At 38.7% G+C, this 17,926-nt stretch overlaps 1 protein-coding gene across 1 annotated transcript in view; it reads right to left on the bottom strand.

Moving 5' to 3' along the window:
* Positions 1 to 17,926, bottom strand: part of Slx4ip (SLX4 interacting protein) — a 161,842-nt gene that overhangs the window by 22,886 nt on the left and 121,030 nt on the right. Inside the window, exons 5-6 of the mRNA XM_021192284.2 lie at positions 7,782 to 7,859; positions 5,068 to 5,156 (exon numbers count right to left, since the gene is read on the bottom strand). Of these exons, the coding sequence (XP_021047943.1) occupies positions 5,068 to 5,156; positions 7,782 to 7,859 (167 nt within the window). The remainder of the gene's footprint in view (positions 1 to 5,067; positions 5,157 to 7,781; positions 7,860 to 17,926) is intronic.

Here is a 17,926-nt window from a genome sequence, read left to right as displayed (position 1 = left end):
AAAATGTCAATACTGAGTTGTATATTTTAAAATCAATTTTATTTAATTTAAAAAAAATAAGAATCATTATGGAAAAGACACAGACTTCTGCTTCGTATCAATGACATTAATTGAAAGACAAATGATAAGCTCACTAAGAATTACTCTTGTTTGTTTGCTTGTTTTTCTTTTCTTTTATCCAGCCTTTGTCCCTCTCCCACAGTTCCTCACCCTGTTCCTCCTCCCCTCCCTGTTCTGGATAGGATGCTCCCACACTCCCTGAGTCCTCAAGTCTCTAGAGGCTTTGACGAATCTTCTCCTACTGAGGCCAGACAGGCAGTTCTCTGCTACTTGATTAAAAAAAGAAAGAAAGAAAGGAAGGAAGAAAGAATATTTTACATAGTAAGTAGAAATATATCATCAATAGAATCTCAATAGGAAAGCAGAAATGAACTAATATAAATAAACAGGGTCTTCGCTAAAATAAATATCCATTGACCTCAGTTATTATGGCTGAAGTAATAATAAAGATTAGGTTAGTAACGACAATTATTTTGGGCTGGGAGTCAAAGGTAATTTTCACATTCCTTGTGCGTATTCATATTTAATCTTTGGATGTAATGAACTTCTAGGATTTTGATAGCTTCCTGCTAAGGAATAAGCAAGATTGAACTATAAGAAAATGGGAACTAGTAAAGAGCCTTTCTTCTAAACTCAAGTCCATTCCCAAGTGTTACAGAAATGTCTTGACAGTTCCATGTAATTTACCATGAACCATAAGTATAAATAGAGACAAGAATGGCTTCCTAAAGCCTGACACTTCATACAAAACTTGGAAACATCATAGACTACTTAGCTCCTCACAGGGCATAGAAGTTAGTACACTCAAATTTTTATGTAGTCCATTTCTTCTGTTTTTTTTTTTTTTTTGTTTTTGTTTTTTTAATTTGTGCTTCTTCCATTTTAAAAAACCTAAGGCCTAAAATGTTTTCTTAAAACGTGTTTATTTCCCCTAAAATAAAATGACTAGATTCTACAGGATTGTTGCTACATTAAATAAAACTACTTTGTGTAAAAATCACATTAAAATTCTTATTTAGTGTATATTTATCCTTTTTTTTTTTCTTGACAAGGCTTTTTGAGATAATGTGGCACCCTCTCCTTCATAAGCCCAGCAGAGGTTGGACCATGCACAGCTGAGGGGTATAAGACATATGCTAGATATAATTTAGCTTACAGTAGTTTATTGCTTGATACTGATTTTTATGTCAGTATTATATTCACAAATGAGAAAGTTAGTTTGTTTGTTGTAAACAATAGCCTGGCTTAGGAGATGTACTGAACTTAGTGTTTAAATGTTGTTGATTTCCAGGACCTCTTAGCAATCCTTCCATATAGTCTGTGTTACAGAGTGGACCCTGCCCTAGTGCTCCTAAGTCCGTGTGTGCGCACGCGCGTGCGCATGCATGTGCGTGCCACTCACACACCTGATACTATTTTCATAGCTCAGCCACAACTCAGATGAAGGAGAAGATAGAAATCCCCAAAACTCTTAGTGCATGGGTCTGCTTTTAGGCAGCACTAACACTATGTGTCATTTTCTAATTTCTAATTGGATCTTAGACTTTGACTCATTAAAGGTTTAAAACAAAGAGTGGAAATCTAAATTCTGGGCTTTAGTCTTTAAATTCACAGCTTCTACTCTATGACTGATTTAAGGTGACCAGGACAGTCAATAGTGGTGTCAATCTCCCAGATTATAAGCAGCTAGAGGGCAGCAGTATTTTCTTATTTTTGTGTCACTGAAACTCAGCAGAGACCTTGGTACAGAGCCAGCACCCAGAACATTCTGTTCAATGTAATGGTCAGATCGAATGGGAACTATGGTCTCCAGAGACTAGGAGTGGCTTGTAACCAACACACAATCAAACAGTAGCTTTTCAATGACCCTGAAATGTCCCAGATATATACAGAGGTCCATGGTTATTTACATAACTTCAATAAAGAAATCAAAGAAACTAGTAAGTAATATCAGTGTTCTCTAAACCTCCAGGGTTTTACAACTGAAAAAGGGCAGTCTCGACACAGGAGACTTAAGTTTGGGAAGTGTGTTTGTGTGTGTGTGTGTGTGTGTGTGTGAGAGAGAGAGAGAGAGAGAGAGAGAGAGAGAGAGAGAGAGAGAGAGAGAGAGAGAAGCCAATTTTGTGGAGTATCTCCAAGTACAGTAAACTCTGACTTGATGCTCTTTATGCTGCCAAGGAAAAAGTGAAGAGAACAAACAAAGGTAAAAACTGTCAGGAAGACTCTGGCTCCACAGCCAGCAGTAGGTCAAATCTGAGGCTACAAGAGTTTTGAGATTTCTTATGAGAAACTCTAGTAAGAATAATACAGTGACTCATTTCATAATAATGCCCTTGCTTCCCAAAGTACACAGCTCAGTTCCCACATCCCAAGCACATGGACAGGGTGCAGGGCTATTGCAACCGGAGAACCTTCCTCAACTGTCTGTGCCCACATAGGCAGATAGAGTTGACAAAGTGGGAACAGACTTCACTGGCATGGTGGTAAAGGGACAGCAAGAACTACTTTCACTCTGCTCTGTAGAGGAAGGGTATCTCTCTGCTTCCTTTGTCCTGTGTGATCTGGTATATGTTCTTCAATGCAGCTATCTTGAAGAACTGGGGTGCTAAATCCTGCTGCCTTCCTAGTCTGAAGGCTGAAAGAGTCCCCTGGCAAAGCAGTTTTCAATAGATGCTCTCAGGTTTCCTAACAAATTCTCACTTAAGACAAAGGTGATCCAGAGAGCACGGGGAACTTAAGGAGAACTCCTTAATGGCTACAGTCCCAGTAAGAGGTCGAGGCTGCTCTCAGGTAGAAAATCACCCCATCACCATCACTTCTGTGGATGGCAAAACAGTGGGTTATATAAACAATTATAAGAAAATAACTCTAGTTTATTGCCAATATAGTTACATGGGGAGCCAAGTTCCCAAGCCTTGCCTAGTCAGAAATTCCTTAGAATGATAAGCAAGAGAGAATGAGATGGACCCTGTGTTTTTGTAAACATCAATGTAAAATGGAAAGAAATTCAAATGCTTGGAAGAGACTTTGGATGTTTGAAGTACATCATGAGAATTAATCTGTTCTTTCTCTGCCAGGAGGCATCAGGGAGGGCGAGGTTGTTTATTGATCTCTAAATAGCTGAGACAGGTGAACTCTGAAGAGGTCAGATATCAGTGGCAGAAAAGACGGTATGACTGGCCTGATGAGGGATTTGCAGGAGGGCCTGGGCATTTTATAGCTTCTAGTGACAACATACCTGAGAAAGTGGTGGGCTGAAGAACCTGAGGAGGGGATGTGCTCAGCTGAAGTTGGAACACTTGTGGCAGTGGAGATATAGGGGTAGTACTGGCTCTTGTTTTTGTTGCTGGGAAAGTGTGTATGTGACTGGAAAGGAAGCCATAACCAAAAAGAGCCACCAAAACCAACAAAAGAACCATGTGATATAAAAAGCATTTTCCTATAAGTTAATATGGTCAACTTTGATTGTGTACCTATTAAAGATCAGAACATGTTAAAGATAAGGAAACCAAACTCCCCATGTAAAATATCCAGGCTGGTTAAGGATGAAAGTTCTCAATAATCAGGAAGTTCTCTGGATTACAGGATTTATATAACAGCAGCTACAGAAAACTTACATCTGTACAAATACCAGAGCCCCTAAGGGGATAATGTTTCCTTTGTATTCAGATGCTTTAATCCCTCTTTAACAATTTAAGATATTAAATATTAACAATACACATCAGATATAAGATCTGATTTCTCCTGTATTCCATCTGCAAGTAATAACATTCTGGTAGAATAATTGTTTTTTTAAACCACAGATCAATTATTTCTTGCTCTGAAAAAGTCAGTTAAGAAGTATTTATTAAAATATACCCCAACAATATTACTCTAGTATTTATTAATCTTCTAAGATAATACAATGTCATGGAAATATTTCAAAGAATAAACGTTTAACGCCTTTGGCCAGATTTGCTTCACTGATCTTATTTTATATACATATCTAGAGTGGTTTTGATGGATGAAGAGGAAATAAAAGGGTTGCACTGGCTTTTTTGAAAGGATTCTCTGCTCAAAACAAAGGAACAAAGGAACTAAATGCAAGTATGAATTTTCAGCTCCTGACTTCTTCTGGGTCTCTATTGTCTCAGAGGCTCTTATGTATTTACTTAAGATGAGATAAGAAACTGATTTTAAACTATGTGAGCCAAATTTCAAATTTCATATGGGTTAAAAAATAATAAACAGGGATAATCTAATATCCCCATAAATTATTTTAGAAGCATAATAATCATGTCATACTTAATGGCTGGGTTAATGTCTTCTCTCTATATTTTTTTTTCCTGTTCATTGAAGGTTCAAGCTGTAGACCTAAAATTTTTTTAAGGGCAAGTTAAATAGACTAAAGTGTGATTGAAGCAAGATACATATACAAATAATAAGGATACTGTTAAGAGTACATGTTAAGCTTAAAAGACACAGATGTAAGCTATATTTTTGAGTAGGTTTTCTACAGTTACTTGTCTCAATAGAGAACTCCTGTGAAACAGAGCAAGGCTCTGACAGAACTCAAGCCTAGCATGAGAAAGAGAGCCAGAGAGAATGAACTCTATTAGCTAGGAAATAATACACTGGGGAGAGCCACTCGTTCTCAGAAAAACCATCAGAGATTCACCATGGAATACAATTCAGAAGTCACTGACTGCAACGGAAAGTTCCAGTGGAAGCACAGATTTTTCACTTCTCTTCATTTACAATCACAAACACCATCAAGGTTGTCCTGGTGTGTTGCTGCCTCATTTAAAGTTGAAGGTTTTTCCTAGCAAACTAAATATTGAAGGTTTTGGAGGGGAAAGAAACAAAAACCCAACACATTAATCAACTCATTAACTGATCAAAGTTATCATGCAAAATGGGAGGCAAGGCATCTCTTATCTCTTCAAACATGCTGAACTGCTGATAATAAAAGATGGTCACTCAGTATTAAGCAGATTCTCTTACTTACGGAGCTTTTTTCATACATACCGATTTTTCATTCTGGTTTGCCCAAGTATCATGACCAAATGCAAGCTGACTAACACACACCACAAATCTCTCAGGAAATATACGAAGTTCTGTACAACACAAAGAAGATCAAGTTACTAAAAGCATTAACATCATGCAAGAAGACATCATTGTTGACTTTCTGTTATGGTTATATATACAGCACACACATGTGAGTGGGATCTCCTTTCCCTTCTTCTCTCTACAAGATTTCCACCACTTAGGCAGAGTGGGTTCTAGGAAGAGCCAGGGGGATGCAAACTGGTCTGAACTTGGAACATCCAGACAGGCTATTATAATTGTTCTCTGTGTTAGCATGCCCTTTTCTGTTTAGGAGTCCTAGTTAGGGAGAAATATCAGTGTTTTCTAATCAGCATCCAAACTTAAAGAAAAAAGCGGAAGAATGTGAGATATAAATCTAAAACTGTGACCCATTCACATATACATTGTATTCCTAGCTCTTGGGGAAAACTAAAGGGCTAATTTTGTACTATAGAGCAAGCTTCTGAGCTGAATTGGGATATGAAAACAACTGTTTCTCTTAGGAATTGGGTAGTCAATTAAGAGGATGGTTAAGTATGTAACAGTAGATATGGCATTAGACTTTGGTCACAGCAATCCACCTCTGCAGATTCTGACAGCAAAGCCATTGATGTCCAAGTGGGAACACAGAATGGAGCACAGAACAAGGATCCTTCAGTCAGTGATGGGAACACAGCATAAGCAGTGCCATCCATATCACCTCTTCTTTCACCTGCCTTCTCTGTCCATCTGTACACCGACCAAGCACCACTCAACTGTAGGACCGTGTCTAGTGTGATGTGTAACAGATACAAAGAATACCAATCTCCACTGAATGGGAAGGATTCTTTATCTCTTGGTACTTGCCACACTGCCTCAATCTTTTTTATATCACACACATACATTGTTACAAAAACAATCATTGCTCTAAAACAGAAAGATTCCCTCTCGAATGTGAGCATGTTTTTAAAAGAGAGGTCTAAATCTATTGTGAACCCTTTCAATATTCTACCCATGAGAGACACAGCTCCATTTGGTTCAATTGTTAGTTAAGCACAAAGGTGTTAATTATGCAAACACACAATATGAACACAGGTAACACCTTACCACCTGCTAGGTCCGAGTGTACCAAAAGACCTAGAAGAGTTAATGTTCCTGGAGTGGTTCTCCCTTGAGCCCTGGGCCTCTGCTGTTCCTGTGGTGACTACTGTACTAAACCACACACCTCATAACAACAGGGCAGATGTTCTAAGTAAAAGCTCCATCACCTGCCTCATTTTCTTCCCACTACCTAACATGGATGCTCTCCATGACTTCAGCCAACTTGTTGCTCTGGTCTCAGTCAACCGGAGCCTCTCATAGAAAGGTTTCCTTGCAGGTAAAGTCATGGGTATATCTAAAGTTTGACCCCATACAGATGTTCCATATGGGTGGAGGCCTCATATGGTTTTTGAAAAGCTCTAAGAACAAAATTATAAAATTTAATTTTGTTCATATTTATGTATTAGTTGTTGAAATAAATGATTGAGATTAAGTGTAAGCAGCTCCTGTCCTACTTTATGGAGGAAAAAAAGCCATAGAACTCAATTATCACTCCGTCTACTTTATATTTCTATTTTTCTTCTCAAAAATAAGAGTAATATATTATGAATACTTTGATAGTCAAATCAATTTAAAAGTTTCTTTTGTATCACTTTACTTGATTATGTAATTATTGATTTGTGTTACATTAATATTTAAATAAAAATTTAAACACCACCAATCCCAACCAGAATTTGTAAAGCTAGATTGCACTGTAACAGATGAAAGGTTAGCTTTTTGAGGTAAACAAATATAAGACCCTACTAAGTGGTTAATATAGGGGCTGGAAAGATGGCTTTGTGGTTAAGAGCATTGGCTGCTCTTCCAGAGGATCTAGGTTCGATTCCTAGCACCCATCATGGTGGTTCAAGGCCATTTGTAACTCCAGTTCCAGCACATCCATCACTATCTTCTAGTCTCCAAGGGCACCAAGCACAGATGTGTGACATAAATATACATCCATGAAAGCAGACCTCATACATAGAAAAGAAAATATTCTGTTTTTCTTTTAAAAAAAATGGCAATATATTTGATCAACATTCAAGAGTTAAGAAAATATAGATAAGCATGCACATGCTGTGAACAAACTTCCATCAAGGAAGTTTTTCTAAGGTTCTGATCTATTAGAGAGACTGGACATTATCTCCTTACTTCACTGTGGTTGATTGCACATGATATCACTTTCCATATCAGGACTTGTGCAGGTTAGAGTTGGAAGCTGGCCTCATTAAATACTTATGGAAGCTTTGCTGGCTCTGAGCTAGGAAAATGCTTTCTTGGAATTCATTTGCCCCTTTCCAAGGGCTCTGGGGTACACTCACCATGACAAAATGACTCATGCTCACCTGTTCACTGAGTCATCTGAAATGTCAGGAAAATGCTGTGATACCACAAAAGTGCATTGTTGTCCAGCTCTCTGTTTTCATGGGCAGTAAGCACAATGAATGGAGCAAAAGGGGTCATATACTCTTTGAAATAATAAATGGTGTAGCTACAGAAGCAAAGAGGAATATTTGTTCTCTAATTTTTTTTTTGTCACTCTTTTAGACAACTTGATTGTGAAAATGCCTGATGTACAAAATTAGATACCTTACCAGTATTCTGGGAGCTCTGGATACAACGAAGGTGTATCCCTCTCTTGAGGAAATAAGCTGTGATCTGAAAGCCATAACCTGTAAAATAAAAGGGATATCATTAGATTATAAATCTGAATGAATAGCGGGACCCTGCCCAATGCCTGTCATACAGTACCTACTCAATAATTAACAAATAATTAATAAACCAACAGAGACTTCATATGAGTGGAGAGAGCAATGCTATCATACTGGCTCTTCTAAAAGGCCCAAATCTGTGAAGTGGCTCAGTCACTTCATCTGTAAAACAGACCAAATGAGGTCTAACATGTCTGAAATTTAACGATTTCACATGAGTGACATACTAAGTCTAAACTGATGCACAGACCTGGTGATAGACGTACAAATAGGCACAGCCATTTTGAAAGAGTACTCAATACCTAAAGTTGAACTTACATAAATATGTGTATTTCTATAGTAGCAATCTTCACAATGGTCACAAACTGAAGTGAAGGTCCATCAAGAGTAGAATGTTAGCCAGACAAAGTGGCTTTAATCCCAGCACTTGGAAGGCAGAGGCAGGCGAATTTCTGAGTTTGAGGCCAGTTTAGTCTACAGAGTGAGTTCCAGGACAGTCAGGGCTACACAGAGAAACCCTGTCTCAAAAAAAAAAAAACAAAAACAAAAACCAAGAAACAAACAAACAAAACAAAACAAACAAAAAGAAAAAACTGTGCTTCCCTGAAAAATACGCAGGCTATAGCTAGTACATAAACCCTGCCTCAAACAGTTAATGTTATCTGTGAAGATGGAGACATTGCCATTGACTCTTCAGGTCTAACAGAACTTCATGCAATCCACAGAAAGTATTCATCTACCTTTCTTCCTCTTTCTTTTGTACCTCTCCTCCTGTTTCCCCTGGGTCAATGACTTTTCCTGAGAAGGTCAAGTGACTGTGCTTCTACTTACCACAGAGAGATGGAGTGAGAGTTTTCCAGAACTGAGCCAACTGAGAAAGGTGCTAAGTCTTCAAGACAGAGAGATGGAGAATCATCAGAGCAACCACAGGGAAATAAAGCTCTTGCTCTTTTTAACTCCATGACGAAGGTTGCTCTGAAACCATGTGCATAGTTAAAACACAACCAAGCACATTTCCTCTTTTATATTTCCTAGCCTTCCTAGCACCTTGCAAACAGGCTCAGGACTAAGAGAGCACAGACATGCTGCCCTGGCTAAACATGCAATGGCTTTGACAGCACAGCTCCTTCAGTGACGCATATTGTGAAATGACAGTGACATTTACCAAAGGATAATCTCTAGATTTAAGACGATCAAATACATTTTTCCAGACACAGTAAAAACCAGATTTTATTTCAGTTACATTGCTTGTTTCTACTAAGTTTTTAAAAATACATACAAAGTTGGTATTTCTGAGTGCTTTAAACAAGCATTTTGTTCTTTAGGTCACTGAGAAAATGGAAGCCACCGCATTTGTTTATTTGCCATACTGTTAGGGAAGGAATAGTTATAGGAGAGGAATTTGTGGCAACTTAGAACTCAAGAACAGAACAAAATTTAGAAGTGAATTTTCACAGAATTATTTATGAGTCTTATAAAGGACCAAAGAAGCAAGAGAATTCACACTAGCTTTCGATGGTCTGTAAGTATAAATTCTTCCTGACAAAATGTCAGCAACAGAAAGTTATGATCAGGAAGTGGTTAAAGGGAAAGCTGATCATGAAAGCCACTGCTCCGAGCCCACAGAGTTTGTTATTTAGAAGATACCACCTACCTGATGAAGAAACTCTCCACCAAAAAGTCCTAACCAGTAAACTAACCTATGCAATAAAAATTCAATACAATGCCTCCTCCTATGGAAACATAATACAAAACATATTCTAAGCAGTTTGTTAGCGAAACCACTGGGACAGAACCTGGCCCTGTACACCTATGTCCCCTGAGATAGAACTATGCACAAGAATCACTCCTCAGATAGCCAATACTAGGAGCAGTAAGTAGTCTTAGGACATGCAGCCTAATGGTCCTTCAGGTAAAATGGTAGGTTTAACATGTTAAAAAAAAAAAAAAAAAGATTTGCACCTGTTTAATCTAATTCCATTGGATATATGAAACTTTGTTTAGAGAGAAATGTAAATACAAATGGTACTGTGTCAGTTCTTAAGGCAAACGAATCTTGATATATGAACAGAGAAAATTACTGCCAACTGAAATATACTGAGCGGAAAGGCTTTGGGACGTGTTCCTTTCCACAGATAACAGGGAGAGATAACAACCTCATTCTTACCATTGTCCTTAATGCCATTGAGTTTACAAAGTTCAGTTGGCTACTGAGGCTTTGGACTTACTCAGGGTTAAGTCGAGGCTCCACCACTCTGCAGACAATGGTAACATGGCAAAGAATCCAGGGGGGTCCATTTCTTCCCCTCCATGTAGTACCCCCTGCTGGCTTCCTATATTTAAGTTCTAAATGCAGAAAATCAAATTATGTTGTCAGCCTTTGTTAGAGAAGTTTCCCACTGCAGCAGGCCACGATTAATAAAGAGACTCATAACTGGTCCAACTTCCAAGGATAGGGTAGAGTGCTTGGCCTGTAATGGGCCATTGATACTATCCCTTCCAAAGTTTAGGGAATTATAGAAGAGGGAAAGGAAAGACTGGAAGGAATGGAAGGTCACATGTTTCTGGACATGACATGGCCATTATACCCAGGAATACTCACTAGAGCTATGGCTACCTGTAAAAGATTAAGCCCATCAACATTTTATGAAATGCAAAAGGGCACATGAGGCCCCATCACTTTTTGAAATATAACAAACAATTGATGGTGGGGGAACAGCAGTCACTATCTTCTGTCACTATCTCACTGCTGACTGGTCCATGCTCCAGTAAATAACCTTCTACCTATTTTATGTGCATGCATGCAATTCTAACAAGCTCAGTGAGTAACACATGAAGAGAAGACATTAAAGTAGGAGGGCAACTTGGGAAGGCTTTCAGCTGGAGAAGGAATTGGGGGAGATGGAAGGTCAAAGGGGGTTTGTGTTGTTGAAATGATGAAAATTCACTGTATACATGAATAAAGCTGCAAAAGAGTAAAACATAGATTTAAAAAAAAAAACTGTCAGGAGACTGAGGACAAGATACACAAGCAGGAAGCGTGTTCTATTTGAAAACCATCTGGCAATTATGACCTAAACTCTCTAGGTACTAGGGAACCACACTGGAGTAGTCTGTTTTCTTACTAGCTATTGTGACCCTCTTCTACTAAGATTTTTGAAGAACCAGAGAGGGGGATGCCTTTGTAACAGAAGTCTCTATCATAAATTCCCAGCTATATCCATTCCCAGACATAATCTATATTTCTCAGGTAACACCTGCTAAATGATAGCCAGATACTAAAATGTACATCTTTTTTCTCACCCCTAAGCATCCCCTAAAAGCTTCAGTCTTTTTCACTTCTTACATCCCATGCTTCATAGGTAACTCATGTTGGTTTAATGTTCTTCTCTGATGGTCTTATCTCTATCCACCTACAAACAGCGTCCAACTCTCCACTGAAGGTTCAACTGTAGACCAGTTAGTTACTGCAAACTTTCTACTGGGCTCTATAAGTGGTTAACAAAAAGTATACAAATGTTTTAAAGATATGAATCCTTTGTCTTACACTGTTCCACTGTATCTTTGATAGAAATATGGAGACTCGGCACTAGAGAGAATTGACAAGAATGTTTGGTCTCTAGGCCACTTGCTAATAATATCCTGGCCCTATGGAACTTCTTGAGCTGGGCCACCACAGTTCAAGTTGCCTTTAGCCCCGCCTGCTTTTCTAGTCCAATGTCCCAAAGTCTTTCATATTTTTCCAACCAGCAGCACCTTCTAGCCAACGGACACACCTCTCCCAGCAATATGCCTCTCCTTGGTACCAACTTCTGTTTTAGTGACCGTGAAAAGTCTTTATGATCAAGGCAACTCTTATTAGAGAAAGCATTTAATTGGGGGCTTGCTTACAGTTTCATAGGTTTAGGTCATTACCATCATGGTGGGAAGCATGGCAGCACTCAGGAAGGCATGGTGCCAGAGAAGCAATTGAGAGCTACATCCTGATAGGCAGGCAGAGAAGGTGGGGGAGGGGCTGAGTAAGGGAGACCGAACCTTGGCCTGGCATGGGCTTCATAGCAATAGAACAGTGACTAAGACACACAGCTTAAAGGAATGGTTATTTACATTGGTTATTATCATTTATAGTGCCAAGTCACTGAGAGAAAATAGCTTCTTGAATTGCTGTAAAACTACTCAGCCTCATTAGTTTTCCAGTGGACTCACAGCCAAAGTGACTTGAGAATCCCGCAGCTGGCAAGGCAAGTTGGTAGTGTGGTGCATAACACAGGAGCTCCACCCTCAAACACAGACCATGGAGTGGAGAAGCTGGGAGAAATATCTTCATGTGCCCTGCTGAGGGGACAGGGTTGCAGGCAAGTGCGCACTCTTTCCCAGGTTTCTTCTGGGCTCCACCTACCCTCCGCATGGCTCTCTTCCAGCAAAGCCCTCTCCCAAAGCACAAGGCAAGTTCATGCTCATATCCTTTAAACTTTGAACTTGGAACAGGCATCTTCATTTGATCAGGTAAATATAAACACTTCAAATATCCAGAAAAGCAAAGCTAGTCCCACGAAGTCCCCCAAAGTCCATCATCTAGACTGAGTGATAAGCCATAACTCATCTTTTATCATATTTCATAAACATGTCTTTTAAACTATGTCAAAATAAGTCAGACATCATGAAGACTTATTTTCCTAACATGTGAGTATGAGCTCCGAGCAATAGAGAGCCTGCTTTATTAACAAAGATACTATAGATTGAGCATCCTGAGTTTGAAAATTCAAACTGCCTCAAAATCTGAAAACCTTTGACCACTGTCATGATGATCAGAAAGTTGCATCCTTTGGAGTATTACAGAATTCTGACTTTTAAATGAGGCGTACTCAAACAATAAAATCTACATAAAAACCCCACAAATCTGGAAACCTGAAACATTTCTAGTCCCACAAATTTCAGATAGCAAAGACAACCCCTGCAACACCAGAGTTGACCATGACATTATTGCTCAGATAGCTACTTTAAATTCAATGTTCTCCAACATCCCAACGTACAGACCACCGAGTTCCCTCCAAACTGGGATCCAAACAATTCAGTTTTAACAGGTTTGTTCTCAGTTGCCTCAGTTGCATTTTTCCTCCAATCTGGATGGTCTTTTAGAATGCTAGAAATTTAAAATTTTTGACTTCTTTACCTGTCATAGGAATCTGTGGGGACAAACCAAACTTACAGTTGCAGTTCAAAGACTGGAAGGCAGTTGACTTAAATATGTACTTCTACCAATGATGTCACAGAAACCCATGGTACAATTGTAGAAACCTAACATTTTGGCAAAAGTAAGCTCCCTGAAGGAGTAGGAGTGTGGTCTCATTTGTATTGAGAAACACTATTGTGTGCTGTTATGGAGTGGAATGTGTATCAGCACATACAGGGGATGGTTCCCAGAGTGAAGGCAGAAGTGCCCACATTCTATTTGAAGACTTGGTTGCAACTAAGAGAACAAGAAGAAAAATACTAATGTCTAGCAAGCACCAGCAGTGTCTTCTATACTATACTACATCAGAAACACACAGAAGATGGACAGAAGTCTTACAGCTATTTCATTTAGAGAAGAAAGTATACAACTCATCACTTCCTAAAACACGTGCATTCAGAAAGTTTCATATATTCCTATGAAAAGACCTAAGACAGAAAAGGTAAAGAAATTATAAGTTGAAAACACTGTCCATTAAAATGCAGCAAGAAACTCTCAGGAACACCAATGGGAGAGGCTCCATGAAGTCTTGTGAAGTATGTCAAGGGCTTACATGTTACCTTCACTGTTGCTGGTGATGGGAAGGGCTGGAGACAGGGGTTTCATGGGAATTGAGATCCAAGAGTTCTGTCTTAATCTTAAGAATATATATACACAGGATCCTAGACTAAGATGGCACCTGGGAAACAATTTAGGTTGAGAAGTGGAATATTTGGTCTTAGGATAGGAATTTACTTATACCCAAGACATTTAGAGATTCTGAAAAGATTCCCTTGAAATACTATTTCATATCTTTAAGCTACGAGAGCTCTAAAATCTGTATCTGTATCACAATAAAGTTATGTCTACCTGATGCCAAAATAAATAGTGCAAGTAGGTTAGTGTCATAAAAAAAATTCTATACTGAACAAAACTAATGAGGTACGATTTCCTGTTTAAAAATCTTATTTGCTACCTGCAACCTTCCTGACCTTGTTGGCCCATCAACAACATAGAATGTAAAGCCTTTCAAGGTAGTCAAAATTATAAGATAAACTAAGAAATTATTAACTTCAGATCTTTTTTCCATATAGATTTTCTAATATTTTTATAAAGATGCAATGTAAACATGTAAAATAACAAAATTAAAATATGAAACTATGTCAAGAGAACTTGCAAGAACTGCAGAAATGGCATCCAAAGCTCTGGTTCTCACAGCCCTATCTGTCAGGCCATGACCAACGGAGTGAGTGATTTAATACTGCAGACTCAAAAGCTTAATAGCCTCTACAAAATCCTGCACTGTCTTTAGAAAAAAAATTCTCTGCTATTAATAAAAGAAACAGAGATTTTGCTAACCTTTTGAATGACATGGCTGCTAGCTGTTTGAGGGTACCTCTCAGGAATAGCTTTTGCATTTTCCAAAGTTGGGCAGCATGTCCTGTAGGACTTCCCTGTCATGCAGAAAGCCTATTCCAACTCTTGATATTCTAGCACCACACATAAAGAAAAGGCTCACCAACCACTGGTCTATTCCAACAGGACTATGAAATCACAGTACAGTATAGACCCCTGGCAGGCATCTTGTCCACTTTCCCCAAGATACATAAAACAAACCAGCAAACAAAACCAACCTGAAACATTAGGTAAGAGGATGTTGTTTCTGCCTACATGCGACACCATCCGTCCTTCTCAACTGAATCCAGGAGATGAATTGCATGCCTACATGGCAAAACAAGCAATAGAAAAATGGCTGAAAGCCAAAAAGAACCACCCTCTTGTTTAAAGCTCACACAGGCCATTTAACTCCAGCCACCAGCTGCCATTAGAAACCTAGGACTTTAGTATCAGAAAAACCAGTCAACCCAACTTTTATATAAAAGCTATTTATATTTTATGATGGAAATTAATTTAAACTTAAGGTGTATAATCCAAATAAAAGTTTCTGATACGTAACATGGCCTGCTGCTGCTGGTTTGCAATCTCTATCAATTCTGCACACGAGGGAAATCTACTGTCCAGGGTCTTTGGCAGCGCCTAAGGAAAGCTGGCCAGCTCCAAAAGCTCAGATAGGCAGTATTCAGCTTTGATTTAGGTATTCATTCTAACCTAAATTAATTCATGTGCAGGGCATGCATATATCTATGTGTGATTTGTCTTTTTGGATCTCTTCTAAAGTCCTGACATTAAAGATACATGCATCCTAGCTTCTACTTTTTACATTTGTGTGGGAGTGACTATGATGTGTATAAAAAGAGGACCATGAAGGGGAAGGGTTCCAGGAAGACAAACATAGGGGCTAACAGAGCTCACATGACCAGAATATGTAAAGTAGAACAGCAGTCTTGCAAGGAAGGGAGGAAAGGGAGGAGCGGATCCACCAAAGCGTACACCGCGATGCCGGAAGGAATCTTGACACTTGTTTTGTTTTGCTTTTTAAAGAAAGAACCATGCAACATTTTTTTTCAACTGTACTAAAAGGAAAACTTAATGTTGTTAGTCATGGTAGTATACACCTGTAATCTCAGATGTGCAGTGGAATGTTATCTAGTGAATTCAAGACCAGTCTGAGCTATGGAGCAAGGTACTGCCTGAGAAAAAATTAAACACACAACTAAATAAAAAATCTCAATTTCTCCATCCCCCTTCACATTCCTGTTTGTGATGTGTTTATTTTGTATTACATTTATTTGTTTATTCAACTAAAGAGGGTGGGGTACATGCCATGGTATGTATGTGGAGATCAGACAATAACTTACACAGTAGTTTTCCTTTCCGTCCACTATGTGGGTGCTAGGTATCAAACTCAAGTTTTCAGACTTGGTTACAAGTATCTTTATCTGCTGAGCCAGCCACAGCCCCTATGTGTGGTTTCCTTAAGCCAGTATCCAGTCTAGCATTTAAACTCCAATGCTTTTGCTGCCACTTCCCAATGTGGATGTGTTCAACTACACCTGCCTAACAATGCTCTTTAGATAGTAGACAACAGGCAGTGACTAATGTATATTTGTTCTGAGATAAGGTCTTAGGCCAGGCTGGCTTATCTTTCTCTATTCTTGCCTCAGCCGCCTAAGTGCTGAGAATACAGGCATGTTGGCACATCCCAGATCAGTGTTATTTTAATGTACTTCATGTTATATACAATGTCAATGTCACAGATAAGTAAATATCAGACAGAAGGCCCACAATCACCCCAAATCTCATTCATATATGTCCCTTTTCTGCATTCCTTTACAATTACCTGAACTTTACTTATAGCAAGTCTTAATGTGGTAGAGCAAATTCCTCTCTTGGTACTCAATACTACTATCTTCTTTATCAATAATACTTGTTATTCATGGCCTTTGCTCTTTCATTTAGCTTGTCAAATTATAAAAAAATCCTTTGGACACTTGATATAAAGGATCCCGAACCATACAAAGATCAATTTCAAGAAAACTAAGACTTTTCTGATAAAATGTATTACAAATTTAACATGTTAAAACTGCTTATTGTTTTTAAAGAACTTTAATGTCCTTCCACAAAATTGAAAACTAGTTGTTCTTTAACTTATTTAATTGTTTTCATGTGTACTGGTTTGAGGGCATCAGATTCCTTGGAACTACAGTTATAGGCATTTGTGAGCTGCCATGTGGGTGCTGACCTATCTCTCCAGCCCCATGTTGAGAACTAGTTTTATGGTGCTATTATACTTCTTTGATATTTACTGACAAGCTTTATGGGTCTTTTGATTTTACCTGTGGTTTTGCATTCCCTTATCTTTCTTTTTGGTTTGGAAATTCTTGTAGACCTCTGAATATTGTTGCTGGCAGCCTTGTATCTAACATTCTCAATTGCCAAATAAATACTTTGTGTTAGCTTAAGACAAAGTTTTATATAGTTCTGGCTGGCCCTAAATTTGAAATTCTCTTGCCTCAGGATCCCAAACACTAGGATTATAAGCATATGTATGTATCACCATGCTCAGATCTACATGGCCTCCCTCCCCATATCAATAAAAACTTTCAGTGTTTTACCAAAGATACCCTTGCACATGTTTTTTTGTAAACAAACATGCAAGCAAGCAACAAATTTACCTTACATGTACTAATTGCAACTGATTAATTTTTAATTGCATTTTACGCCAATTTCAGGAATCCAAGTAACCAATCTGTTATATAACTGGAGAACTCCCATTAAGTTATACTCAAAGAAAATGCCTACCTAATTGAGTAGTTTTCTTCAATTTTTTTGCATGTTCATCCTATAAAGCCATTTACTCCCACTGCTAGGGAGGCTCTGAACCACTTGTGATTTGGAACACTGCCCCATTCAGGAATTGTTCTATGCTTAAATGAACTCCATTAACTTGCCTATTGTCTCAAACTTCTAACGAAGCCAATCAGGAGAAAGCGAGTTTCCTCAGTAGTCTAGGAAGATGACAAGTGGAAACATAGCCAAGGGATACTTCAGAGACAGAGTCGGAGATGTCTGGTGATGGACGCGGGACGTGCAGAGCTATGGTGGTGACGTGTGCTTCACTTCTGTGAATTCATCATAGATAAATGGTAGCTGGCAAGAAACATGAGGTTTATGGAGAGCTGATAAGACAATGAACAAAACTTTAGAGAAGAACCAGTGAGTATTTCTAAGTGACTCTATTTGCAATGCAAAACAAAATGGATTTCAGGGAAGAAGTCATATGGAGATATACTGAGGACAACCTGTCCAAAAGGTAAGGAAGATCACAGCCGAGCACATTTTACCTGGTACAGGGGTTAGGGGAGGACACACCCACAAAGATCTCACACACACACACACACACACACACACACAC

This window comes from Mus pahari, chromosome 3 (genome assembly GCF_900095145.1).
Source record: "Mus pahari chromosome 3, PAHARI_EIJ_v1.1, whole genome shotgun sequence".
In the NCBI taxonomy this organism is placed as follows: Eukaryota; Metazoa; Chordata; class Mammalia; order Rodentia; family Muridae; genus Mus; species Mus pahari.
The sequence above is the reverse complement of the archived record's forward strand: the minus strand, read 5'-3'. Positions and strand labels throughout refer to the sequence as shown.